Source organism: Columba livia, chromosome 3 (genome assembly GCF_036013475.1).
Source record: "Columba livia isolate bColLiv1 breed racing homer chromosome 3, bColLiv1.pat.W.v2, whole genome shotgun sequence".
In the NCBI taxonomy this organism is placed as follows: Eukaryota; Metazoa; Chordata; class Aves; order Columbiformes; family Columbidae; genus Columba; species Columba livia.
This window is the reverse complement of record NC_088604.1, coordinates 32,578,291-32,606,059: the sequence shown is the minus strand read 5'-3', so window position 1 is coordinate 32,606,059 and position 27,769 is coordinate 32,578,291. Positions and strand designations below refer to the sequence as shown.

The following is a 27,769-nucleotide window of genomic DNA, read 5'->3' as shown; positions in this document are numbered from 1 at the left end:
GCTGGCAGGGGATTGGGGGCAGGCGGGTGGCCGCGCCCTCCGGATGGCCCGGCCGTCGTGGCCGGGTGTTTCCCGCGCCCGGGTTGCCGGGCCGGAGCGGGCAGCGCCGGAGACTCGGCCCTCTTCCGCTGGGGTTTCGTTTCCTCGGCGGCGCGGCGCTGCCTGGAAGAGGAACTTGCCTGAGGCGGGAACTCACCTTTGGCGGGGCCGCCCTCGCCGCTCTGCGGGGGCGGAGCGGAGTCCATGGAGGGCGCCGCTGGCCGAGGGGCGCGGGGCAGGCGGGGCGCGCGTTCCGGAGCCTCGAGGGGCCGGGGCGCGGCGAGGGGCGCAGCCCGCGCCTCCTCCCGGGGCCGCGGGGTCCGCGGCAGCCCGGACCGTGCCGTGACCCGCGGGGCGCAGCAGCGGGATGGAGCCGCCGCCCGGCGCGGCTGCCCGGCGCAGGGAGCCCCCGTCCCTAGGAGCCCGCCGGCGTGCACGGCAGCGGGCGGCGGAGAGGTGCCCCCCGCTCCTCGGAGCAGGGCAGCGGCCGCCAGAGCCCCCGCGGCGCAGAGGCGAGTGGCCGTGCCCGACGGGGCTGTCGCCGCTCCCGCGGCCGCCCGCGTCCTCCCGCCTGCAGCGGGTCCCCTGCGGCTCCGGGAGGTGGTGTCGCGGCTCACACTGCCCCGCCAGGACGTGTCGGACGCGGCGGACGTGGTGAACCAGGTGGTCTCGCAGCTGATCCAGGCCATCCGGAGCGCGGACGGCAGCTTCAGCTCCATCGAGCGGCTGGGCGCCGGCAGCTACTACGAGCACGTCAAGGTGGGTGCGGGGCTGCGGCCGGCCCGGCAGCGCCTCTCCCGCCGGGGCGGCCCGACGGGCGGGACGCGTCGCAGTGCCGGGCCGGGCGGGCAGCAGCAGCCGGAGCCCGGCGAGCGGCTCGTACCGGCCGCTTTGCGCTGCTCCCGCCGCTTGAGAACAGGTGTAAGGTGGCCCTTCCGACGAGGAAAGACTTTAAGGGTTACTACGTTAATCACGAAGTAGCTAACTTACTGAAAAATGAATGTATGTGCACTTAGTAAGAGACGCTGCTTGAACAGGACTCGCGTTAAAGCCACAGCCAGCCCCTGCCCATGCAGTGCGCCCACGTAAGCCCAGCGTAACCGGAGAGTCTAGCACTGCACGGACAGGCTCTGTGCCAGTTTTTAGTGTATAATTTAATTTATAGCTCTTTCAAAAAGCAGGAGAAATAGCTATTTGGTTTTTTTTTTGTGGTGCCAGCTCAATCCGAAACAAACTCAAACATGGGGACATTTTTTTTCTTAAACCAGCATCAGGCATAGCAATATTTCATTTTTTTTTCCCACACCTGATTCCTATGTGCAGAAGTATGACTAAGACCAGCATTTATGCATTACCCAGAACAGCTTGAGAATCTTAAAACTTCATTAAAAATTAATAAGTTGGAAAGCTGGGAAATAAACTGCTATCAGTAAATGGCTCTTCTCCACTCAACTGCACAGCAATCTTGTAATACAAATCCCCAGAAGTAAGCTCATATTTCACACCAGACATAAAAAGTAGACCAGGCTGTTGTAGATAAAAGTGCAACCAGAAAAAAAATATCTAAAGAGAGTAAAACCTAAATTGCATATTGACTATTGTATTCTTGTACTTTGCAGATAACTGAACCGAACGAGTTTGACATTATGCTTGTAATGCCTGTTGCGAGACTTCAGCTGGATGAAAGTGACGATACTGGTGCCTTTTATTATCTAACATTCAAAAGAAATCCTAAAGAAAAGTATTTGCTGAAGTTTTTAGATGAAGATGGAAAATTATCAGCCTTCAAAATGCTTGAAGCACTAAGAGGAATCATTAAAAGAGAAGTAAAAAACATTACAAGAAACATTGAAAGTAAGTATTTAGCAAACAAGCTTTACCTAGGAGTGCTGAAAATCCAATTAGATTGCCTATATGCATTGCATTGTTGTTAATAAAATGTGATGTTTCCCCCCAGTTAACTGTCTCTTCGTAGCAATGTAGCTATAACTGTAACCCTGCTTGTCCCCAGTGTCTCAAGTTTGTTCTTGTGCTAAGAATCACCACAAATATATCATAGCTAATAACAGTATGTGATTAGCCCATCGATCCACTATGCAATCCTCTTTCCATATGAAAATAATAAGTATTAATGGTTTTGTCACATGCTTGGTACTTATATTCAAAATATACAGATCATGTATCTGTCATAAATAAAGGGTCACTTGCTGAACTGGTAGCAAAAGGAAGAGCTTTCTTCTATAAATTATCTAATATTTTATATCAATCTCTGTAGGAAACACATCCCCTTTTACAGTGCTTTCAAAACCTTCAGAAACATTGTGGTCAAATCTCTTCCATCTCAGTGTTTCCACCAGGGAAGCAGTTAAACATTACTGGATTTCTGATTTTGTATATATGGTAAATCAAGCAAGCACAGCAGTTCAGAAAGTGTTCCTTATTTCACAGAACTCATTAACAGGCCTTCTTAATATTTTATTTAAAATCCATATCTTGAAGGAGAAAGAACCAGTGACTGAACCCAGGTATTTCTCATGATTGATTTTATAAACTCCTCTTCATTAAAAACTTTTTTTTAAAGAAGTTTCTTCTCTATTAAAAAAAAAATCTTCTTTATTGCTAGATGTGGAAGTGACTGTGAAAAGGAGAAAGTCTGGAAGCCCTGCAATAACTCTTCAGATCAAAAAGCCTCCGGCAGAAATATCGGTGGACATCATCTTGACTTTGAAACTTCAGCAGAGCTGGCCGCCCAGCACACAGAATGGCCTCAAAGTTGAACAGTGGCTGGGAAGAAAAGTCAGGCAAAAGCTCAGATATGAATCAGTTTATTTAGTAGCCAAGCAAAACAAAAAAGAAAAGGTTCTAAGAGGTACCTGAAATACAGACAATAAGTCTAAGTTATGAATTATCTTCTCTACAACTTGATCACTTACATGTGCTATAAAGAGGGTATCCAGGCTCTGTTCAGTATTCTGCCTTCGAGGTACAGATATTTGTCTTATCCTGCGTACATCCACATCAAAGACAATTGAAATCTCTCTTTAAAACACCAGATCTGTGACACTGCTTGTCCTGTACTGAAATCTAAGGACAAAATGCTCTGCCAAGCTGTATGCTAACCATTCTAAAAAGCGTTACTTTAAATCTACTAAGTCAGACACATGAATATGGACTTTTCCTGTGGTAGTGCTGTGCTTAACAGCAACATCTGCTCCTTTGCTTTGCAAGAAAAAAAGGTAAATTAAAAGGAGATTTCTAAAAAGGTGGGGAACATCCCTGTAAGTGGGACTTGTATACAGAAGTTATATACTTCTGCAAAAGTAAACTTTTCTAGCAAGATACATTATTTCTTGTTGAACTCCGGTATGGCTACAGGCTTTTTTTTTCCCCTCTCTCTAGACCAGGGTCATACCAAGCCTAAGTTAGTTTGCAGAAACATCCCAGCCTGTCATTGCATTATGAGAACTGATGATTTCAGGAAAAAGAGTTCAGAGAATCTGGTATTTTTTTTTAATTAGCATGCCCATTTTAGCCCAGTAATTATTTATTTGTCATTGTTATCTCTTCCTGTGAAAGTGAAATGCAAAGATTAACTGAACCGAACAGGCAAGGGAAACAGTCCAGCTTACCTAAGGAAGGCAAAAATGATTGCTGGTGTTTTTAAAACGGGGTTGAGCTATGTTCATCATTGTTTTCAGAAACATTACCAGAAGAACAAAAATAAATGCTTTAGAACAGTCACCTTACCTGAGACAAATTCACAGGCATATTACTTGCACAAAGAAATTGAAATCAGTGGTGAAAATTTTTTTTCTTCAAATGCAGAATTGTTACACAGTAAGGCTAATAACACAGAACAGAAATTCAAAGGTAGTTGATTTCTTTGACTAGTGTAATTCCCTAAATCATGTTCAACAAGTACAAAAAAGTTCAGAATTAAGCTTAATTTTAAAGCGAATCCAAACATCCTTAAGAATATAGTTAAAGCATCCAAACCATTAACTCTATCCTATGTTAATAACATTGTAATTGTCATTGTGTGGACTAGCTGGGGAATTAAGGACAAATTAACCAATTGTAGTCACCAAATTACTTAAAAAAAATTTTTTTTAAGTGATATTTAAAATTAATTAAATTATGAAGTCTTTTTTCTCTTTTCCTAGTTATAGACAGTGATACTTGTTGCTGTGTAATAATTTTAACGATCTTTTACTCAACTTTAGGAAACACCTGGCGACTTTCTTTCTCGCATATTGAGAAGACCATGCTGAACAACCATGGCAGCTCAAAGACGTGTTGTGAGTCTGGTGGACCAAAGTGCAGCAGGTTGGTATTTCATATGAAAAACTAAAAAACTTTAAGCCTGTGTGAGCCAGACTAGCACTGTTTCAGTTTAAGAATTTGATCTAGGACTAATTACTCATAATAAGGAGCAAGAATAAGGCTTTTAGGCATCATTGTGCTACAGCAGCACGACAGTTTGTGTACTCACTGAAGATCTGGCTTGCATTTACTCAGTGAGAAGTGGAAACAAATTACCTTGCAGGGTTACACTCCAGACTTGCCTTAGAAAGCAAAAAGATGTGACTTGTTAAATGATCTTTCCCAAACTCGGTCTTGTTTAAGAACCAGCTTAATAGTCTGATGATGCAGCTTTCTGAGCTTTGGGAGCAAAATTACACTTCATACCAAGGCAATTTCTAAAACAATGGTGAGAAAAGAACTGAATGGGATCAGGATGAATAAATGTCATTTTTTTGAGTCCAATAAAAACTAGTTTCTCTATTTCTTCAAAGAGAAGGAACAAAATCCATTTGAGGTACAGAACCTCCTGAAGAGCAAACCAGCTTCTTGGTTTATTTAATTACATCTTGTACTGAATCAAGCAAGTCACAAGAGAACTAAGACACAGTTCTTTGTGTTTGCTTTACAAATATTATAAGAAATGCTGTGCCCTGACCTAGCAGTGGATTAAACTACATATACACCTCTTGCCCTTGTGGTGTGCATTTCCCTCAGTGTAAATCCGAGCCAAAAGGGCAGGTTTAATCTTACATGGTGCTTCAAATTCACATTACACTGGTAGCACCTGCAGCTGGGAGCCTGTACTGCCTCAGCATGCTGCTGCCCAGTGCTTTGTACTTTGGTGTGGCTGTTGCTACCGATGAATGTGGTGCACGTACAAAACTTGCTGTTTATAGTAGAAATCCTTCATTGTTAGACTCTAACTTCATATGCAGTAGTTGAAGGATTATCTAGCCTCTTGCTGCACTTATTCTCTGATTTTATTCAGAACATTACTGAAAAGATTATTCTATTAAAGAACATTTTGATTGGTTTAATGAATAATATATATTTAACAATCTAAAATACATATTGAGAACTGACTATGTAGAAGGTATCTAATAAATTCTTATTTATTCAACAGGAAAAGTTGTCTTAAACTTTTGAAGTATCTTGTAGAGCAACTTAAAATGAAACATCCAAAAGAGTTGGACAAAATCTGTTCATATCATGTCAAAACTGCTTTTTTCCACTCCTGTGTTGTATGGCCAAATGACACAGACTGGACTTGGGGAGACCTGGATCACTGCTTTCAGAACTATCTGGAATATTTTCTGGGTTGCCTGGAAAAGTATCAGCTGCCACACTTTTTTATTCCCCAATACAACTTGCTCAGCCTGGAAGATAAAGCAAGCTGTGATTTCCTTTCAAGACAAATAAACCAGCAATGGAACAACAGATTCCCAATATTTCAGGAAATGTCTTAAAAACATTGTTTACAATAATTATGTAAAACCAAATTGTGTATATTTGCATATTTAAAACCAGAAGTTCTTCACCTTAAGTTACTCCTCAGTAGTCCAGTACTATAAAAAACCAAAATAAAATCAAGAACACTGTGGTAAAAAATGGCCATCAGCCTTAACTGTTAAGTAGGACTTTTAAAGTAATATTTTTCTTCCCTACCCAAATACAGTTATCACCTGTAAAGTATCTTCAAGGTATACTGAAAACATATAGAAGCATTTGTAATAGTTAATCTCCCACGCGTACTTTCTACAGTTTCAAATATGAAGGCATCAATGACTGGGTAAAGTGAAAACTGACAATTTTATTTAAAATGAAGATCCACTGCAGAATATCCAAAATACACTTTTGCATTCAAAAGAAGAAAAACCAAAACACTGGAATTGCTTTGACATAAACCAGAACAATGTCTCCAGATCAGCTGGGTGGATGAAGACCTTTTGCAGAGAACAATCACCAGCAACAGTGCCCAGAGAATATGGTATCAAAATAAAATGAAGTTCCTGAAATAACTTATCTTTTCTGAGTCTTCAGAATTTGTTTGGAAATTAGTCTTTTCATGGGACTTTGGATGGGGAGAAATAATTATCTAATGTGCTGCAACAGGCTAAAAGTTACTGTGACAACAAGCATTTGTGTGATGAATTGTGTAGAAAGAAATTGATCTTCAACCCATATCAAGGAGGAAGAGTCTCCATGTGAAAGGTTATCAAAACCACAATGGAGCACAAATCGGACATTCTCAGAATTCAGCTCTATTTTTCTTACGTCGAAGAGCACATGTATTAGGAAAGAATAATAATTATAATATTTCCTGTGCTGTAAAGTAAATCCATCTTAAAGCAGCCATGGGGAGTCCGTATTTTTAGCCTACTTTTTGAAGGCAAATAACCTGCTGTCTTAAATAATGCCCAGATTTCACCTCAGTTATGAGGAATAAAACTGAGGGAAGGCCAGAAGAACATTTAGAGAATAATTAAGAAAATATTCTCATCTCACTAGATTCAGTTTCTTAGTTTTTCATGTAATTATATGACACATGAGTAAATACAAGTTCAGACGAAGCATCAAATGAAGGAGTAGCTCCTTCCCACATAACTTCCAAAGACTGAAAACATATCCCATTGTCATGAGGGGTCTGTGTGACAGAACTTGACATTCCAATGTCTTTTTTTATTCATGAATTTGTTAACATTGCTCTAGTAAACTCTTGTTTTTCTTAAGCTAGAAAATTACATCCATGAGAACAAAAGCAGAGGCTGGGTTTTCTAATTTAATTTTTAAAAATTTTTCCAGTTAGCCACAAACACATACTACTTGCGCTCTCCTCCATTAGGAAATGCAGACATCTCTCAAAAAAAGTTTGAGACAAAAGTCTTCATATAAATGCCTTTCAATATTAGGTTACAAAATAAAAACCCCAAACGATACTGGTTTCAGAAATCAGTTACCGCAAACAGAGCGCTTTTTAATTAAAGTTATCCTTGGAAATATGTCTGCACTCCACTGGCAGATGTGGCACACCAATGCAAAAGTACAGTATTTTGAAGCCACACTGACAAACATTGCTCACATTCACTAGTCCAGTTCTCTGAAAATAAAAGGGAAAAATATATTTTACGTTCATGTATATTAATACTACTTTTAACTAAAAACAAACACAAACCATAAAACAAACCCACAATATTTATTGTAACCAGTAGATAATTGTTTTAGATAATTGTTTTAGAAGTTATGAACATCACACGAGAAAAATTATGAAATTTTTAAGTTAAAATAGTGTCCAAACGCAAAACTAGATTTATTTCTATATAGAGTTAATCCAGTTTTCTAAGCTACTTTTTAAAACGCATTTTATTTAAATGAGACAGGTACAGAAAACAACCGAGAAAATAAATTTTTAAGTTCAAGCACACACATGCTAACAGTAACTATCATCACTTACTTTGTTCCAGTAACTTCAAGAGATTAGTTATTTTGAGGGCTTTCTCTGAGGTCTTTGTATATCCTTTTCAACTTCTCTTCTGATTTGAAATTCTTTGTATCTTTTTGCCATTGCAATAAGATCATTGGGAACTACCTGATAAGAAAGCAGCACAAAAACAAGGTCAGTTTGAAATAGATCTAAACTTCTAGACTGCTTTACAAAAATGCTATTGATTTATGTGTTTTGAAACTTGATTTTTTTATTTATCTGGCTCCTGTCACTTTGCAGATTGTCTTTTCTGTAGAGGTGCATAGAGACATCTTTTTACATAAAATTATACTGATATATACGGAAAATCAGCACAGTGTCCCTGGATTTTCAATTACATATGTATGCTAATATGATACCTGATGACAACATAAAACTGGCTAAATAAAATATTTGTATTTCAGATATAAATTTATCTTTCAGTGATAATGAACAGCTGGAAAAAATGTCCAACGACACTAAAAGGTGATACCATAATATACATATTTAGTTAGTTTAATATTACACTGTTATGATTGATACTAAATTCATTTGGGAAGTTTTAAGGGCCTCTGAAGGGAAACTTTAGTACTTAAAGAGAGCGTTGCCATAGGAAGGGTTCTCACATGGGTAAAACAAAGCTAAAAGACAAGAAAAGAAGGGCAGGAGAAAACAGGTCACAAGAGCATCTTGCCAAGATCCATGGTGCTTTCCAGCATGTTTGTAATTATGTGGAAAAGGAGGTGAACAGTATGATCAACACACCTTGTCACTTCAGAGTTACTAACATTTGTAAGGACTGAGACCAGATGTACAGAATTACAGACAGACTTTACTAGGTTGAGTGATACTGATCATGGAATGAAAGAAAAAAATCTCCAACATATACTATTCTTGCAGATCGTGGAAGAAAGACAGTGTCCGACAAGTCTTCTTAAACCAGGTCGGGCATAATGCACATATTAATGTAAAGTCTACTGCAAAAGCCAGTGTGGGTGATTACTGTTAGATCAGAACCCAGCTGCTCCAACAACTGGCTATGGCACGTAGCCATGTGGCAGGTCAAAGGTATCCAGTCCAGAATCCATTTCCTGATCAGAGAGCAAGGAGAAAGCTCTTGCAGCATGTGTAAGCATGGGATTCATGCCATCACCCAGCCTCTGTGGTTTTCCCTCTTAGAGGAGCACAAATGCAGCACAAACAGTAGAGTGCAAGCAAATGTAAATACTTCTGCGTCTCCTTAGAAATGCCCAGACCTGACAATGCTTGAACAGGTGAGAAACGCAGCCTGGACAAAGGGCCTGGTAGAGCAGGAGGGTATGTTCCTCCAGTTCTAGCTTCTTCTGTCGGGCTCTATAATTCAGCAAGGCTTGACATTTGTTATCAGCAACTTTTCTTAAGCTGGCATGAGTGTTAGCTTGCGAATATATCTTTTATAATACTGAATTGCTCCTGCTGATAAACAACTGCCCTGGCTGCTGGGCGACTGTCATCAGTCCACAGAACTTCTGCTTCTGCATGAGTTTTAGACATTGTTTAAAAATAAAGTTAAAAATGATGCCTCTGTAGCTGAAAGTCACTACAGACTTCTATTAATAGAAATCCAAGTAATAAGACAAAGTCAGTTTTCAGTTGAAACACTGGATTATTTTCTTCCTCAGTATCAGATCAGATCCTCTCCTACAGCATGAAATAGAATTTCCTCCAACTAAAATTGCAACAATTTATTGCAGGAGTGCTTTTTGAGCAGGTACAAGTAAAGAATAGGAAAAAGACAAGATATGGAACATGAAAATCTCAGTGAGGTAATATGCAGCTTGTAGTGGTTTGATAAGATTTTTACACAGACAATCTGTGTATCTGCTAAACAAATAAGCTGGGGTATGGTAGTCCAAACGAGAAAACAGAAAAGGATAAATATGCCATAATTTATATGTAGCACTCTTCTTGGTATGAGAGATCAGTGTCTTTTCATCTGATTCCCCAAAAAATCTGTCCATGCTTCTTCATAAGCTAATACATAAAGATCCCTGCAGCATGATACATAAATCTGTTGTAGCTGTTTTTCTTTAGGGAGATTACCTGTATATTCAAAATCATGGAAACCACCAGGCTAACAAATGCATCTTACTTGTTTTGAAATGGAAGTATTCTGTACCTTCAGACCATGTTCTCAGTTGCTCTCCTTCCCTTTCACATGATGTTTTAGACTGAAGTGCTGATATTTTCTTTGTCACGAGAAACAAAAAAACCCCAGCATTAACTAAAAATTTGAGAATCATGTGGTGACTAACTGGTACCCTTCCAAGTAAGGATTCAGAGATGCTCTTTTCTTCTCAACTCAGAGACCCATTCCCAGGTGAACTATCGCACATTTAAAAAGTTTGGAAACTTCACAGTCCGCAGCAGGAGACAAGGCATCATGGATGGTAACGGCTGACTCTGAATACAGAACAAGCCACCTCTACATTCTATTTAAGTGGCTTCAAAGTATCATTACTGGTTACATTACTCCTACATTTTATGAAAAGACAAACAAACCAAACCAAAACACCAAAACCACACCAAAACCAACAAACCAAACACCAAAACAATACCCAAAACCAACCAAACAGAAAAGCCCCACCTAACTCCCCCCTGCAAAACCTGCAACTTCAAGAAATTATTAGGGGAAAGCTCTTTTTTTCCTCTTCCTACCTCAAAAGCATCTTATCAGGTTTGCAATAAATGGCATAACATCTTTCCAAGTAGAGTTTTAAAATGAAGATTTAGTTGAGGTTCTTGAGTTAGGGTTTATTGTTTGAGTAAGTATCCATTATAACAACCACAGGTCCCAGATGAAAGCAATTTATTTTGTACTCAAACTCCCATCCCCCCAAATAAAAAAAAAAAAAAAAAAGAAAAGAAAAATTTCAACTGAAGTCAGTGCATGAACTAGGGGTTTAATATAAATCAGGCAAAATACTGTTTCTTGTTCCGGCAAGAAACAGCAACATAATTGACTCTGGCTTCTTCTCAGCTATCAAAGCAAGAAAATAAAGTTTCTCAAAGAAACAAATGACATTCCGGTCCCATTTCCCATAGTATTTACAAACATCTGTAAGAAGGATAGCTTGGAAAAGTGCAGTCAGATATCACAACTGTCCAATCTAATAAACTGATAGTTGAGTTTCTTCCGGTACAAATATTGTTAATATTTACACTACTAAACAAGAACAGTGGTACACATGTCCAGAAGTGAAATACAATTGGAATAAAATACTATGAAATAAAATAGATCCTATCATTTCTCTGCAGACCTCTATGTGCCTGTATGTTATAGTCAATTTTTCTTTGGACATGGAAGACTTTGATTAAAGTTCCTGGTTCTTTTCTGGGCCTCATCTGTAAGGTAAAATACAGCTAAGGATATCCAGGACAAGAAAGACTTAAGTACCCATTTTTTTTTCCCTGAGACACTACAAACACTCACCAAGGAAGGTCTAAATAGGCTTAGACCTTCATGAACTCCTTCAGGTGGTAACCCAGAATCAATACAAATCTTACTCGGTGAGATGTATCCTTACTTGGTTTCCTCTTTCCAGAATTTCAATCAGTTCTGATGCAACCCTCCAGTCATTCTTGGTGACAAGCGTTACTGCCTCCCCAGTACGTCTAAATAAGGAATGAAATAACTGTTGATCTTCAAAACAACTGCTGCTGGGCTTTTCAGTAAAAAATTGTACTGCAGACCATATTATTGAACAGGTAGATAAAACTGGCTTGAGTATTTACTATGCACACAACAGAAAGCAACTTTTCATAAAGATCAGAATATGGCAATTCACCTAAAATGGAGCAAAGGCACAACTAATTCTGACTTTTAGACAATAAACATAGCATAAAGGCAACATATTTAAGTATGAAGAGACATACATTAATATAATAATTAAAATAAATACATACACAAGAAAAAAAAAAATCATACTTGTGCCAACCTGGGAAAGCAGCATTCAAAAGTGCTAACACCAAACTACACCACCATGATAAGCTGAAAACTCTGAATTTATATCTGTTTTTTCCCTATGGCCTCTCTAGGAAAATAAACAACTCAGCAGCTCATAAAGAGACAAACAAGGAAGTGACATTTCAAAATAACTACACGGAAGTTGTTTTGAACTATAATTCTTCCCCACATTTAAACCAGCTTTCAAACATCTGTTGTTCCCACCCACTTCAATGAAATAACAGAAAAGTGGCAAAGTTGTTTGCCTTAAATTTAACGGTGAACTAATTTCAAAACATAAACCCGTGTGTTATTATATAAAACATTTGATAGACTCAAGTCTTCACTCCCCCACTCCACATCACCTGTAGCTCTTGTATTTGACAAGTGAAACACCTATGCAGTGCATAAAATATTGATAATATATTACTATTGTCTTGTAAATACTTACCCTGCTCTTCCAGTACGACCTACTCTATGAACATATTCTTCAATGTTGCGAGGGAAGTCAAAGTTAAAAACATGAGTGATGTCATCTACATCAAGGCCACGGGATGCCAGATCAGTAGCTACCAGTATTCTGACTTTGCCTAAAGTAAGTCCAGAGAAAGAATGGGAGTTTATGGAATAAACAGAAAATATATTCCAGCCTATTATTTTTCTAGTGTACAATGCACTTAACATGTAAAAGGAAAAATACATTTGTTGCATGTCACACTGAGTTAGCTTCAAATACAAGGTGGTAAGTAAGCACTCAAAATGTCATTTTACTATTACTGGTATTTCATGAGTAGAACAGCAGGGTGCAGGAGAAGCAAGAAACATGCCTAGCTGATAGAAAGAGTCTGCAAAAAGAACAGAAACTTCAACAACTATATTATCACCCAGTATCCTTATATCATAGCACTACTATTTGTCTCATTAGCATGTGATCACACAACCCCAAAGTATAACCTACTGGCGTCATCAGGAGCAAAACCATTTCACTGGAAGCACCACCATTTGACGCTTAAATTTACTGCTCTGTAGACTAACACAATTTGGAGTTTTCTGCAGAGGTTTCAAATATGATATAAGCCTTACTTTAAATTATCTAACTCTTAGACATTCCAAATTTTATTGAAGAACAGTCTTTTTTTGCCCTTTGTTAATTTGGAAAAAAACAAACCATATTCAGAGCTCTTTAATATTTTCTTATCTATGGTACTGAAGAGACATGGCACTGACAAACAGACAAAGTTCTGCATATGACAAGCTTTAAAAACCTGGGTTAATCAAACCAGTACTTAAGTACAAAACGTACCTGTCTTGAAGTCATCTAAAGCCTGTTCTCGATCACACTGTTCCCTGTTACCATGAAGTGACTGTACTGGAATTCCCTGGAGACCAAAGTCACTTGCTAAGTCATCAGCTCTAAGATTAAACAAAACAACAGTTCTTAAAATGAAAAACGAAAAACCAAAAAACAAACCCAAGTATCTAGATTCAGATCCAAAAGATAATATTACAATGTGTCAACAAAAGCTAAATGTGTGCCTAAGGGGAAAACCCTACATAGGCCAGGTGATATTTATTGTAAAGCAGTACAGAATCAAAACTATTCCCCACATAAATGTTTGCTTTTATTCATGTGAAAAAGAACTAATAGATGATTTTTGTGCTGTTCACTGAAAATGCTCAGGCATGGTACAATGACCACTCCACACCAATCAGGTCTTGTATGGACCAGCTGCATACACAAGTCAACAGTACATCATATTAATGTATCTCAAAGAATTTTAACGTCTACTGTAACTATATGAAACCGAGACTTAGCACCACCACCACTAATGATATTAAAAAGGATACAAACTACCAATCTGTCTGGAGGAATGAATAAATAAAGAAAAAATACTACTACCACCATCACATTGTTGACAACAGCTGTTACACTTGGTGTTTGTTATGTGAACGAAGAAATTATCAAGTGTTTCTGTTAGGAAAAATGAACAGATGAAATACTGGGAGAAGATTACATACATAATTTTTCTTCCCACAAAAATGATTACTTTATCTTTTGGTTTCATAGAGTCAATGAAGTATTGCATGAAAGCTCTCTTTTCCTCCTCGGCGATAACAATAACACTCTGTTTTACTGTATTTACTGCCTGTTGAACAACACAAAGGGATGTTAAGTAGAAACAGATTAGAACAATATTTTTTCTGTTAATTTCCATATTACAATATTACAAAAATAGTAATATGATACTATGAAAAACTATATTAAAACCAAAAATATATATCAATCTGGAGTTCAAACAATGCAGATGTATTTGTTGTTTCCTAGTTGATTTAGGAGAATAGTAAAAGAATATCTTTCAGCAGTTTGCCAAATCATACACTTGCAGAGATTTAGAGGGTACAGATTAGCAGACTAGTCAGGTGAAATCATTATTCCTAATATTAGTGAAAACCAGACTGAAGTATTTTAATTTGCGTATATTTTATGTTCATCCAGAGTAAGTTGGAACAATGCCAGTCTTACTTGAAAGACAAGCTTTTAAAGATTCCATAATTTACTTGAAACAATCAGTTCTGTCCAGTTCTTCCAAGAACAGTTTGTTAATAAAAACTTCATTATATTGGAAGGTTGTCACAGAATATCTAAGGTATACCACATAAGTAGTATATCTAGACGTTCTCATGGCACTGCATCATAATCTTGTGGCAAGGACTGAAGAATCAATCAAGTACATCAAAAGATTCTCTATCCACATGGGAACCCTCCCGCTGCCCCAGAGGTCACCTCTTCAGTTAAGAAAATCGCCTATAAAAAGAGGCGAATCCATTACATTACAGTTGATATTTGTCAAATTACAATAGCAGTTGATATTTGTCAAATTCTGATCTTCTGTCTTTGACAAGTAATGCCCTTCGACAAAAAGATAGTTTCGAATGGAACAGATGAAAAGTATATTTTCCCATTTCTACCTAGAAGTATATTGGATACAAAGTTTTCTTATTCCCCATCACTAAAATGTGGAACCAACAAGGAAAATTTAATAATTTAATAACCAAACTCCAAGCAATCTCTGGACCAGGATTCTGAGATCTTGGAAGAACTACTGTTTCTGTAAATTCTGCTAGTACTGAAGCCAACTACACATATCTGCACAAGCATGACAAGTATGCAACTACATTTACATCTTAGAAGTTTTGGACTTTAAAGACAGTTCTAACATATACCCCCTCCTCTAGACAAGTGCCCTCCAGGAGTTTTAGAAGAGCTTCCAGTCCCTTTGGAAAACAGCAGTTCAGAAACACAGTTGCAGACAAGCAGCTGTATGCGTTAGAAAGACCTTCAGAAGCAAAAGTAACTAAGGAACAAGAACTTGCTGAAGAGAAGTGAAGGCCACAAAAACAGTTCAGGAAAGAATACGTGGCCCTGTGAAGTACAACATTCAAACTTCAACTTGACCTTGTTACAGAAAAATAATACAAAGACTTCCTATTTTTTTTAATTTTAGTTCTTTCTAAACTTTTAATGAAATTTTAAAAGAATAATACAGAGCTGTTTTTTTAAAGTTTAGATTGATTTTAAAGTTACGTGTATTTACTTACCCATAGTTACAAGCAAAATATTTTCTGGTTTAACTGCAGGTTCTTCTCCCAAAGAAAAGAAAAGAAAAAACCAAACCAAACAAAACCCAACCCTGAACAGAACAACTTACTGCTAAGTCAAGAGTGCCAACATAAACAATCATAGGATTTTTCAGATAGGATTTCGCTAGGCGACGAACACCATCAGGCCAAGTAGCACTGAACAGGAAGTGAAGAGGAAAACAAACATGTGAGAATAGAGTGCAAAACCTTCTCCAATCCATTACTTTAATTACATTCTTCTTTTATTTCTTATACACCAGTGAAACACTTGAGTAAGCAATAGCAGTAGTGAGCTTATATAATATTTAGGAATAATCTTAAGAAGTTATTAGTAAACAGCACTCAAGCTTTTAAGATAACTTTCTAGGTTAATAGTGCAGGCAACAGTTATGGAGACTTTTGATGAAGCCAACAGTGAGTTTAGTAGTTCAGTGATACCTAATAAACAAGCTTCTAATCTCTGTTTATCTCTGAAATGATGGCTCCAGTGCAAAACACAGTGACAAAAATTATTGGTGGGATATCCTATTGTTAAGATCCCAAAAGCTGCATAATTTCAAAATTAATCCAGGTACAGACTAGCACAGATATTGATCAGAAGGCTAGGATTTGGGTCCCAGACAGAGGTGGAAGTCAGAATTTCAAGTTAATATGGCAAATTCTAGCACTCCCAGGACACCTTCGTTTTTGGTAAGAGCTCAGTTCCTTTTACCGTTGATGTGAAACATCACAAAGGGGGTAAGAAATGAAAATAAACTTCTTGAATGACTCATGAGGACTGACTAGACAGAGTCAGAAAGAAAACTGATGTCATTCCCATCTAGGCTAGTAAAAATCTTAATAAAACTGACACATTTGTTTTGAAGTTTAGTTGTCAATAACCTTACACTTCCAGTTTTCTAGTACTGGGCACTCTTACGTTCACAGACCTTGTCATAACAGTTTGTCTGTCAGGCCGCACGTCTAGTAGGATCTTCATTATCTGAGGTTCAAATCCCATATCCAGCATTCTGTCAGCCTCATCTAAAACCTGCTCAGAACAAGGTTATTTGTTGTGTCTAGTTCCTTAGATAAGGGTTTCAGCAAGACATTAGATAATAGACCACTTTTATAGTAACAATTTTAATTGCAGAATGCACTCCATAGTGTATTGCAAAACCTGTTGAACTTCTATTTCACCTCTTCAATTTCCTTGAAGCTTTTTCATTTAGTAATAACATTTGCAGACAGAACAAGAAAATCCATGGCACCTTTAAGAGAATTTAAAGACAATGAAGAAGAAACAACTGTTTGTTTGAACAATAATTTGGTTGGTGCCTAAACCTAAGCACAGAATTAAAAAAAAACAAACAACAAAACAACGAAATCAAAAGCAACCAAACCGGGGTGGGGTGGGGGGGCACGACCCTGCACAACACACTTTCAACAATAGATTTTTTTGTAATTTCAAGGAGAAATCTCATTTCTACCTTGTTAGAGATCTCATACAAGACCAAAATACCAGTTACCAATTCAGTTCCTCATTAGAGGAAAAAAGACAGACTGTACACTTTGGCTGACACTAGGACACTGCAGAACTCCCAGAGCTCAAACTTATTTCATTTGGTAAAAAAGCCAGAAGTGAACAAGTGAGCTGAAGGCCTGAGTACAACTCTTTGGAAATGATTTTTTTTTTTTTAATATGCAAGCACACTTGTGAATGTTTTGGAAATTTCATTAACTACTTGGATTCTAATACAACAGTAAGGCTGAAATATCACTGATTTTAAATACAGTGTTGGCTACTACACCTCTTTCAGCAACAGAAACTTTCTAAGCTATCAAGCACACTGGTACTTAGCTGGAAAGGAAGAAGAGAGCATGTAAGTACGTGTCTTAGATGGCTCAGAGTAGCTGAAGTTTACTTTCCTTATTTCTGATAGCTGTTTAATAAGGAATAAAGGCTGTAATGGATATAACATAAATATTAGCACTATTTTTTTCCAAGAGCTTCACAGCCAGGTCCTGGTTTATAGGCTAAATCTCCCTCCAGGTTTCTTGTTACATACATATATTTACCTGTTTGTAAATATTATTTATTTTAGTTACAAATATTATTTACCTGTTTGTAAATATTATTCATTTCAGTTCTACTTCTTAGCAAGAAATTCTCACAAGCCAGTTCTTCAGGTGAATATTATTTTCCTTCTTCTGTTTTAAATCAGTTATTGGTAAGTTTTACACAACTTTTTTTTCTTTTTTTAATTTTAAAAGTAAAAGGACTTGTCCAATCTATATTCTATATTCTACTTCATGATTTACATACTTTTTTTTAGTATACTCTTTGCCCTAAATGCTTCCCAATTATTCATGCACAAGTCCAATTTCCTTACTTCTGATATATGAGCATACGGACAAAAAAAAAAAAAAAAGGCACTCAGATTGCTGACAACTGAATACCGATTTACACTGAACACAGAAAAACAGAAAGCAATCTTCAAATGACTTCTATTGTAAACAATCAAATGGCCATATATGACAGAATTTCCCACTCTTTTTTTCTGAAATAATGAAAACCAGCAGCCTATCTTGAATAAACATGTTCCTAAAACTCTGAATCAAGACTGCAACTAACTTGATGGCACTGTCAAGCAAGACAACAAACTCCCTGCCTCCAATTCACCTTTCCTACAGTGTATATTCAAATATAACTAAGTCTAATGGAGGTGCTTTGTTGTTGGTGGTGGTTTTAAACCCACAACTGCACTCCAGTCTCTGACCCTGGAAGTACTTTGAGCAACTACATGTTACTCTTCTACATGAGGCTACTTCCCTGTTTTCCAATATTTTTTTCCAGATGGCAAAATTTCTAATGATACTAAAATACCAGTGGCCTTGCCAGTAAGCTCACAACTATTACTAGAATCAGAGCGAACTTGTAACCGCATAATGAGTGTTTAACCCTTAAAGGGGAGTGGGGCTGGAGATAAGGAAGGGAAAGCAGGCCAAATTGTCAAACTGGGCAACAAGTCAGCAGTTAAAGAGACAATTCAGAAATAATTTGAATATAGGAAAGTATTTTACAAAATAGCAACAGTTTAAAATGTCCAGCACAGCAAAAAGCAAGAATGAAGACATAAGGTTTCATAACGTTTACTTGGCTGTTTTCCCACTGAGATCAAAAGACAGTCACTCAAACGTTTAATTATCTAAGTGCTTGCAACTCTGCACAAGTTCTAATAAGAACTTGAGTCACTGGTAACCTTTAAAAGAAAAGGAAAAATCAACTTAGGAAAGGCATTTCATCCATTAATAACTGATCCTGACAAAATTAACTTTAAAACAGCAAACTTATTTATATGAGATAACAATTTAGAATTTTTAAAATGCTTCCTGTGCTAAAAGCCTATTTTATTTTCTAGGGACTATTCCAGATCTAGAATACAGTTAGAGCAAGTACGAACCATCCCTCCAACATAAATCTCAGTGTTAAGAAGTATTGTAATTAAGACTTAAAAAATGTAAAGACAACTTAATTAAAGCTTAAGTTCCCACTAAGTCAACCATTTTCCAACTGGTGTATTAGTCATTCCATATCAGCTACTTGCCAAGTATGTTATGCTCTTCAAATTTATGAAGTTGTTCATTTGAAGATCATTCAGTCTGCCAGGAGTAGCAATAACAATATCCACACCTTTGGTAACCACGTCTATCTGTCCTTTTCGGTCCCCACCACCATATATACAAATACTGAAAAAAAAAAAAGTTTTACAGAAGCAGTATATTAAGGTTCAATTAAAGTCAATCTTTTTCAAATAAACGCCACCATGTTGCTTCATTTTAAAAAGTATCATCTGGTATTACCAAGAGGAAGGAATATAGTAAGTGTAACTGACAGTATCACAGTAAATAATGGACTTAACACAGAATAATACTCTCTCAACAATTCAGCAATAGCTTGCTGCTGAAATTGCAGTGAATGTAATCGTGAAAGGACGATAGCTATTAAGCCACGAGAATGTTTTAGGTTGTTCTGAAAATACTCGCACCAAAAAAATAGATTAACATATGAACGGATACATGGTTTTCTAAACAGTACCAACAAACTCAGATGTTTTGCTGTTAAAACCATCAACTCATTCGATAAGGTGTTAAACTTACACACAAACTGAACACACTCTGTAAAAGTCCTTAGTATTTCGGGGAAGGAAACAGAACATGCATTTCAGTATTTGATGACTACAAGACTAATTCTCAATGCTGTGCAGTTACCAGAGAGCCCTAAAAGTAAGTTTTGGAGCACAGTAATGTCTGTTTAATACCTTAAATGAAGACCTGCACTCTGAGCATAGATGAAACCAAATTGGGGGAGTAGTTGATACACTAGAGGGCCAGGCTCTTACTCAGAAGCTAGAGAAATGGGCTGACAAGAACCCCATGAAATTTAAGAAGAATGCAGATGGAATTACCACATGGCTGAGGGCAAACATGCCAGAAGATGGCTTTGCAGAAAAGACTTGGGTGGGCAAGAAACTGAACATTACTCAGCAGTGTAACCCCACAGAAAAGAAATCCAGCTGTGTACTATGGAGTAGGTAGCCACCAGGGTGAGAGAACTCATTATTCCCCTTTATTCAGTCCTTGTGAGACCACACCTCAAGCATAATATCTGGGGTTTTTTTTACCCCTCATCTCTATTACAAGACAGACATATCCCACACTGGAGCATCAGCTGAGATGGTCAAGAGGATGGAGTGCATGATGTGAGGAACTGGTAACTAGGCTTGTTCAGCCTGAAGTGGACAAGGCTCAGGGAGATCTTATTGCTGTCTACAAGGTGCCAAGAAGACACAGTCAGACTCTTCTCAGCTGTCCACATGGAAGGACAAGAAGCAACAGACTAAGCTACAACACAGAGAACTCCAGCTACATAAGAAATAGATCTCCACCATAAGAGCAGTCAAAACAGGAATTCTAAAAACTGTGAAAATTTTACAACCTTCCCCTCCCCTCTTAGCAAATGCAATTATTTTAGTAGGTGAATTAAGACACAAGTGGTAGGAAAAAAAATACTTAAAAAGCAAGTAAGCAGTAAGATTACCTTTTAATTCCTCTGTATGAGTACTTTGAACACTCTGTCTCTACTTGAAGTGCCAGTTCTCGAGTGGGAGCAAGGACTAACATTCCTGGACCCCCACGCTGATCTTTGGATCTGCAATAAAGCATCTTTAGAATGTGGGTACATGAGGCTAGGCAAAGTCCATCACATCTGACTTCAGATATTTTTATACTGTTCTAGACTTCCTCAGTACACTGTTCCTAACGGAATCTACGGTGACAAATTTGGTACATATCCCACCAGGTTTAATTCTTTTTTTTCCAATTTATGGTTTATTATCTTCTTTACCAGAAAACCATCACATGGAGGTGGGGAAGAATTACCTAAACAAATCAGAAATGTGAGCAGTCCTTACATTGGCTGTGAAGTCAAATGAATGAATCCAGGCATTAAGTACGCTAACGTTTTCCCGGTACCAGTCTGTGCGATGCCAATAAGGTCAATTCCTTGTAGTATAATTGGCCATGCCTGGGACTGACACAAAACAGCAAATACTTAAATGTACTTTTCTCTTAAGCTTCAGTTAAAGAGTTATCAAAATTGAATAAGTACCTGAATTGGTGTAGGCTTTTGAAAACCAACTTTTCTTATATTAGCCATAATATCAGGATAACGCTCAAAGACATCTTCAAATTTACAAACAGGATTGGGAATGCAGCGCTTTTCACCTTCTTTTAAGTCATCACAAATTATATTATTATTTTCTTTCCTGTATAGAAGAAGTACAATTACTTTAAAGTCTCATTACCTGAAACAGTAGAGCTAACACAAAATACTGCCTTCCTGACATTTTTTTTTTTAAGCTTCTGGAAGAACAAAAACCAAGTTCAGGTTCGCAAATGACTTAGAACTATTCTAACTTTTAAGAAAACTTTGCTATAGAAACAACTGTCCTGAAAGCATCAATTACCATTCTTTCTTAAGAATGACTAATTTGAAGTTATATATGAATATTAACATGAACTGCAGTCCTGTCACATCAGACTTCAATTATACTATATTACAAATTAAGTAACTGTGTCAAGTTTTTAAACATAAAGAAAACCTAGAACTCATAGGAATGGATTGGACGTTTTTGTCAGATGCCTATATTCTGCCAAAAGCCTTCCCAAAATATTTTCAGAGTAGCTCCCTGGATGCTCTAGAAAATACATACAGAACAGTTTAGAAAAAATTAACCAGTCAGTAAGACAAGCTCAAAAAAAAAGAAAAGCGCAAACAAAAAACCCAAACCAACCAAAATACCTCCCAAAAGAAACAAACAAAACCCAAACCACAACAACGCACACAAGAAGCTATATTAAAAACTGAGATCCTGATGCTCTCCCCAATTCAGAGGTATTAATATGCATTAGTAGTTTATCTTGATTCCAGTCCTGTACTCTTCTGAAGATTCCCTTCAGCAAATAGGTTTTCTTCAAGCAGGGTGTGGGCTAGGAAAAGAATGGGTAATTCAACCTCTCCTCATGTTTACAATTTCTTTTTTTTCAATTACTGCCCTTTTTCCTTAAAGCAAACAGATTAGATGAAAAAGGAAAAACATTCCTTTATCACCCTCAATGCATGTTCTCAACCTACAGAACAATGTTCTGTCGCTCTTGACTAGCTCTAACAATAACATGCACATATACTTCAAGGAAACAGGTGTTAATTGCATGCTGTGCTTACTGTGGCAAGTTTTTTTTGGTGGGCAGGCAGCAGGAAACACAGACACCATGCAAAAAGAAAAGTAGTAAAAGGTAACACTTCAAGAATGTTCATCAGTTTCATTAGAACTACTGAAAAGGGTTGAAACTGCTACCAGGGCCTGAACAGAATCACTTGAAACAGGTAATTTGCTTTTCTTGCAGAGTAGTGATGTAGCCTGCTGGACCAAAATGAATGGATGCCATTAACTGAGGTGTGTACTCACCATGATCTCCTTGTAAAGACAAGATAGCTAGACAGACAGGAAGACAACAGCAATAGAAGTTGAAATTTGTTTTGAAGATGGTATTTGACTAAAATACATGGGAAAAAAATGGCAGTCAAGACATATTCAACATGTGACCACTAATGTTTGGAAGAATCTAGAAACTGTGAACATGCTGTCTCATGAAATGCAAAGAAACAGCCAAAAGCCAATGAACTGTCTTGATTTTTTTTCTCTTCTGAAAGTTAACTAGATCAAACACTTCTAGAGAAGCAGTTAATCCCTAAAGTTAGTTTTCCAAGCAACTAATAACATCTCATATATTAGCTATTGTTTAATTCATAAGAAGATCTAAGTTACTACAAGACACTAACATTAACGTTTCTGTCTCAATATTTCATCTCCGATTTTCTGGGTTTTATACCTTAGTAGTGATATTTGCCAAGAAGATGACTGCCTATATAAATGATCTTACCGCCATAGCTGCACTTCTTCTTGTGACATAGATGCAGTCCTTGAGGATTCTCTATAGAAGTTTTTCTCAATTGGAGGCAAGTCTTCAGCAATCAGAAAAAAGTAAACCTGAGTCAGTAAGAAATGCTACAGATTCAGGGTAAGTCTGCTAAAGCTTACGATGGAAATCCCAAACCCCAAACAGTGCCTTGTACTAGGAGACTAGTCAAAAACAGTGGAGGAATATTGTTGTTCGTGTAAAAGATAAAATTGAGACAAACACTTAATATCTGTGCAAGAACCACTACCCCACATTTGAAGTTCTAAAGTAATTTCTACTACCCTGTTTCCCTGAAAATAAAGATGGGGTCAGTATTAACGTTTTTCTCCAAAAGATGCTTACTTTTTTACATGTATAGCTGCCTGGACACTATTTAAATTGACTTTAAAAATGAACTGTAACTGGGGCTTATTTTTGGGGTAAGGCTTATATTTTGAGCATCCTCAAAAATCCTGAAAAATCATGCTAGGTCTTGGTTTTGGTGAAACGGGGTAAAATATATAGTGTAATATTTAACAATTCTCAGATTTTTGCTGTGACCACATACAAAACAACAGTATTTTCAAAGAGTGAAGTGGAACTTACTACTAAATTGGTATTGTAAGTCTTCATGCAGCTACCATGGTGTCCTCCATGACTGTGCTAACAAATGCTGACATGGTCACTTCACTGAAAATACTTAACTAATTGCAACACTGAAAGACTCAGTCATCTCAAAGCAAAAACTAAAAGTTTTTAAGCATTCAACAGATTTATCACACAAAACAATAAGTACCATACAATAAAAACTGTAAAACTAACCTGCCCACTTCATAGCTTCATATTTAGCTTTGTTTTCACGAAGAGAGGCCCAGTCAATCACCATTTTGTTTCGGTTAGTTTCAGGCTTGATCATGTCCAAGCTTGTTCCTGCAGAAATAGTACCAAAATGCTGCTGTTTCATGGAATCTGTTGGAGGGTGGGGGAGAAGCCCCCTCCCCCCCGCCCCTTTTTCTCTTGTAAGGCCTCTTATGTGGTTTTGAATATACATGAAGCATTTAAATAGAAAAATCTTTCCTCGGTTTTAGCCCAAAACATCGGTAAAACCTGTACAAATCCAGTTCTGATAAAAAAGAAGCATTCAACATCTTTAGCTACTTAAGGCTATAAATAAGGCTTGCTGTGCAGCAGGTTTTTTAAAAACTTGTGAACCCAGTAGATGATATGCATACAGCTTTATTTATAACAGTTACAAGAGCAATGTTAACTTCTAAAGGATCCAACGTCACCATTGGATAACATCTCAGTGTTGTTACACTCTACACACCTTTTTTTTTTTCTTTAAATGAGGTTAAAACTTCTTGAGAAAGGTAGAAATGGCAAAATAATTATGTATTAGTGGAAAAGCAGGAAACACAGTGAAGACACAGACAGATTAAGGAAGTGGGAACTATTTCTAGCCTCTTGGACCATATTCATCCACTTGCTGGGGCACTTCTAAAATCAAAATTCACTAATACTCCATTCCTTATTCTAACACTGGAAGACAACTCTCAGATCCCTTCTTCCTCATCAGTGCCTCAGATCGACAACTATGGATGTTGTTTGCCTGTGCAAAAACTCACTGGGAGCATATCCAAGACAAATACCAACAACATAAGCAGCATCTCAACATACAATCATTAGTTACATATCCACGTAACAGACAAAGTTAACACAATAAAGCCTACTAAAGTGAAGCATGATGTACAACATGAAATCTCAAATGCTAACTTCCCATGAAAGCAGTAAGAAGTCAGTATCACCCATGCTATAATTAGTACATTTGCTCTATAGACTACATTTATAAATATTGCACAGGTACTACATTAAAACTTAAACTATAAGCTACACTTGTATTTTGGGGGAATAAGATTGATAATATAAGAAAGCAATTAGTATAACATTGTGCATTCATTAAACTTGTTGATATCACACAGGAACAGATTTTCATAGAAGTGTTCAAGGCCAGGCTGGATGGGGCTTTGAGCAACCTGGTCTAGTGGAAGGTGTACCTGCCCACGGCAGGAGGGTTGGACAAGATGATCTTTAAGGTCCCTTCCAACCCAAACCATTCAGTTTGAGGGGGGCAACAGTTCCAAGTTCAGAAAGGAAGATGTTTAGATATTTCTGTTTTAAGGTGCTATGCCACTGTCCAAGAACAATGGGAAATTTAATTCATATTGGTAAAATAGTAACAATATAAAAACACTCCAGCAAACTACCAAATACATGGAAAGACAATGCATAGGTTCCCTGCGTCAAAAACAGCTTTTCTTACCTCTCTCAGTCCCGCCTCTAACATAGTTTTGTCCAGATCTTGTAACAGCGTCATCAATCAACATCTTGGCTTTGTTTTGCACAGCAACACTGCCAAAAATCTTTACTTCAGCTTCATAGGTTCCTTTTATAACCTATGTTCATAAAACGTTACTGAGTTTTTTTAATATTGCAAAGATAAACATTATTTAAGAATGCATCCTGAAAACAATATTTGATTTTTTTTTTTTCCTGAGTTTTAACTTATCTTCCCAGGATAAATTCTAAATTAAATGGAAATAAATGCATACTTTAGGAAAAAAAAAGTCAGTAAGCTTTTCCTACTTTCATACAGCATGCAACTTGCACCCTCAATTCCACTTCCTTTTTACCAGTTCTTGTAAGAGAATATAATTATTACAGCTCTTGCAACACCAGCTTGCTGCAGTAACTGTGGTTTACATGGAAGCAAAACTAAGTATGCTGCCAACAGTGTCCAGGCCTGGATGACACACAGCACATGTTACCTTTATCCTGGCACCTGAAGAATCCTCAAGTTCTCTTATTTTAGTTCCGCCCCGACCTGTGACAAAGATACACTGCTGGTATTACAGAGATTTGGGCCAAACTATCAAAAACCACACCTGGTAACTGTAAGTATTTTGGTTGTGAGCAAAACCTGAAATCTGTCTTCTCTGGAGACATTCAAAACCCGCCTGGACGTCTTCCTGTGTAACATCATCTAGGTGTTCCTGCTCCAGTGGGGGGATTGGACTAGATGATCTTTGGAGGTCCCTTCCAATCCCTAACGTTCTGTGATCCATATGAGTGCATGCAGCCACAAATAAAAGAATTTGTGACACCAAACTATTGGAAAATGCAGGTAACTTTCTTGGCAATTAACCAAACACAAGGTGCATGCAGGGGGTGGCGCCACAGTTAAAGAGATGGAGCAGTAAAACCAGCTCAAGAGATAGCCACCCTTCCTCCACCTGACTGCAGTGGGTCTTCAGCCCACTTACAATGGCCCGGCCACGACAGACAGATGTCAGCCTGACCACTTTGGGGAGGAAAAGTTCAGCTGCCCTGGCAATGGGAGCACTCCACACTTCAGCCAGCACCCTGCCAAAGATGTGAGGGGGTCAGAAGGGGCTGGGGCCCTTGCAGGGCCTGGGGCAGCGCTGCAGCTCCTCGGGGCACACAGGAAGGGTGGGCGCATGAACAGTCTCTCCACACCGGATCCTCTCCTCCTCCCTCACCCGCGCCCCTCAGCGAGCCAAGCACCCGTAGGTGGGGGTACGGCCGTTATTACCTATAAGAGCCCCGACCAGGGCGTTATCGAGGTGGAAACAGAGGGGCGCCCCGGCGTCCCGCGTTTGGCCGGCGGCGGCTCGGGGCGGCCGCTGCCGCGCTGCCTCCCTCAGGCCGCGGGAGCCTTCAGCGCCTCGAGGCTCCCACTCCTCCCTTCCAAGACCGGCCACCGCCGCCTCCCGCCGCCACTCCGTACTCCTTCGTTCCCCGCTGCTGTCGATGGAGGCGCAGTTCTGCGGAGGGCTCGCCGGCGGCTGCCACACACGCCCGGCGCCGGCATCACCGCCGGTGTCCTCATCGCTGCCGCTCTCCCAGTCAGACATAACGGCTGCCGCGCGCGCGCGGCACATGCGGAGGAACCTTGGCGCGCCTTAGGCTAGAGGCGCGCTGATTGGCCAGGGCGGGACGCTCTCTAAGCAGTGATTGGCTAGTTCGGAGAGGGCGCTCGGGGGTGGGAGAACCTATGGCCGTTCCCGAGGCTGAGCCGGGGCTGCGCCCTGGCGCGGTGGCTGCGCGGGCGCTGGGGGCGGTGGGGAGTGGGCTTCGCCTTTCTCCCTTCTCCTCCGCCGGCGTCGAGGCAGTCCTGCGTGGGCTCCACGGAGGAGCAGGAGGAGGCGGTTTTCTAGGACGGGAGGGGCAAGAACTTGGTTCTGGAGGCGTGGGAAGCCCCGACAAGGGGGCAGCCTCGGGCGAGGGGGGTGAGGATGGCACGGGGTAAGCCTGCTCGGTGTCTGCGTCTTGCTGATACATGCTGGTCTGAATTTTCTACGGAAGTCTCAATGTTTAATCTCAGATTAAGCTTTCATGATGATTTAATTACTATGGTTGAATATACTAAAGCTGATACAGTAGCAGAAAAGGAATGAAGAATGGGTGAGTTGAAGAGACTGCCGGAGGGCACTGAATCATAGAAGCATTTTGGCTGGAAAAGACACTCCAGATCATCGGGTCCAGCCATAAACTAACTTTAGCACAAAGCCATGTCCCTGACAGCTTAAACTATGGGCCTTTTAAACACCTCCAGGGACGGTGACTCCACCACTTCCCTGGGCAGCCTGTTCCAATGCCTGACAACCCTTTCTGTGAAGAGGTTTTTCCTAATATCCAATCTAAACCTCTCCTGGCGCAACTTGAGGCCATTTCCTTTTGTCTTATCTCTTGCTACTTGGGAGAAGAGACTGACAATCCTTGCTTGTCCAAGCCCCTGCTCAAGCAGGGATGCCAAG

At 39.0% G+C, this 27,769-nt stretch overlaps 2 protein-coding genes across 3 annotated transcripts; one reads left to right on the top strand and one right to left on the bottom strand.

Moving 5' to 3' along the window:
- The first annotated feature begins 65 nt into the window (after positions 1-65).
- On the top strand, positions 66-6,366 carry CGAS (cyclic GMP-AMP synthase). Its single transcript, XM_065056311.1, has 5 exons — positions 66-798; positions 1,659-1,893; positions 2,663-2,908; positions 4,263-4,365; positions 5,468-6,366. Exons 1-5 carry the CDS (start codon positions 244-246, stop codon positions 5,808-5,810), a joined length of 1,482 nt encoding a protein of 493 aa, XP_064912383.1. The 5' UTR covers positions 66-243; the 3' UTR covers positions 5,811-6,366.
- Positions 6,135-26,896, bottom strand: DDX43 (DEAD-box helicase 43). Of its 2 annotated transcripts, none has more exons than XR_010471197.1 (17): positions 26,545-26,896; positions 25,760-25,815; positions 25,255-25,387; positions 23,757-23,864; positions 22,917-22,998; positions 21,082-21,238; positions 20,885-21,003; positions 20,512-20,622; positions 19,019-19,160; positions 16,361-16,461; positions 15,500-15,587; positions 13,809-13,936; positions 13,093-13,202; positions 12,241-12,379; positions 11,277-11,458; positions 7,796-7,930; positions 6,135-7,441 (listed from the first exon to the last, which is right to left on the bottom strand). XR_010471197.1 is itself a non-coding variant. In XM_065056308.1 (17 exons), the coding sequence occupies exons 1-16, from the start codon at positions 26,891-26,893 to the stop codon at positions 7,823-7,825; spliced, it is 2,019 nt and encodes a 672-aa protein (XP_064912380.1). In that variant the 5' UTR covers positions 26,894-26,895; the 3' UTR covers positions 7,138-7,441; positions 7,796-7,822. The 2 variants fall into 2 exon arrangements, 1 of the variants encoding a protein (XP_064912380.1); XM_065056308.1 differs by having other exon boundaries at positions 7,138-7,441; positions 11,371-11,458; positions 26,545-26,895.
- Positions 26,897-27,769: the final 873 nt, after the last annotated feature.

Excerpts from the sequence above, each read along its gene's own strand:
- DDX43 (XM_065056308.1), bottom strand. The coding sequence starts at position 26,893 with ATGTGCCGCGCGCGCGCGGCAGCCGTTATGTCTGACTGGGAGAGCGGC. Across the intron at positions 22,999-23,756 it reads TGAAGCTATGAAGTGGGCAG|ACTTGCCTCCAATTGAGAAA; the intron begins GTTAGTTTTACA and ends TGATTGCTGAAG. Across the intron at positions 21,239-22,916 it reads GAAGAAGTGCAGCTATGGCG|GAAAGAAAATAATAATATAA; the intron begins GTAAGATCATTT and ends TCTTCTATACAG.
- CGAS (XM_065056311.1), top strand. The coding sequence starts at position 244 with ATGGAGGGCGCCGCTGGCCGAGGGGCGCGGGGCAGGCGGGGCGCGCGT. Across the intron at positions 1,894-2,662 it reads CATTACAAGAAACATTGAAA|ATGTGGAAGTGACTGTGAAA; the intron begins GTAAGTATTTAG and ends CTTTATTGCTAG. Across the intron at positions 4,366-5,467 it reads GGTGGACCAAAGTGCAGCAG|GAAAAGTTGTCTTAAACTTT; the intron begins GTTGGTATTTCA and ends TTTATTCAACAG.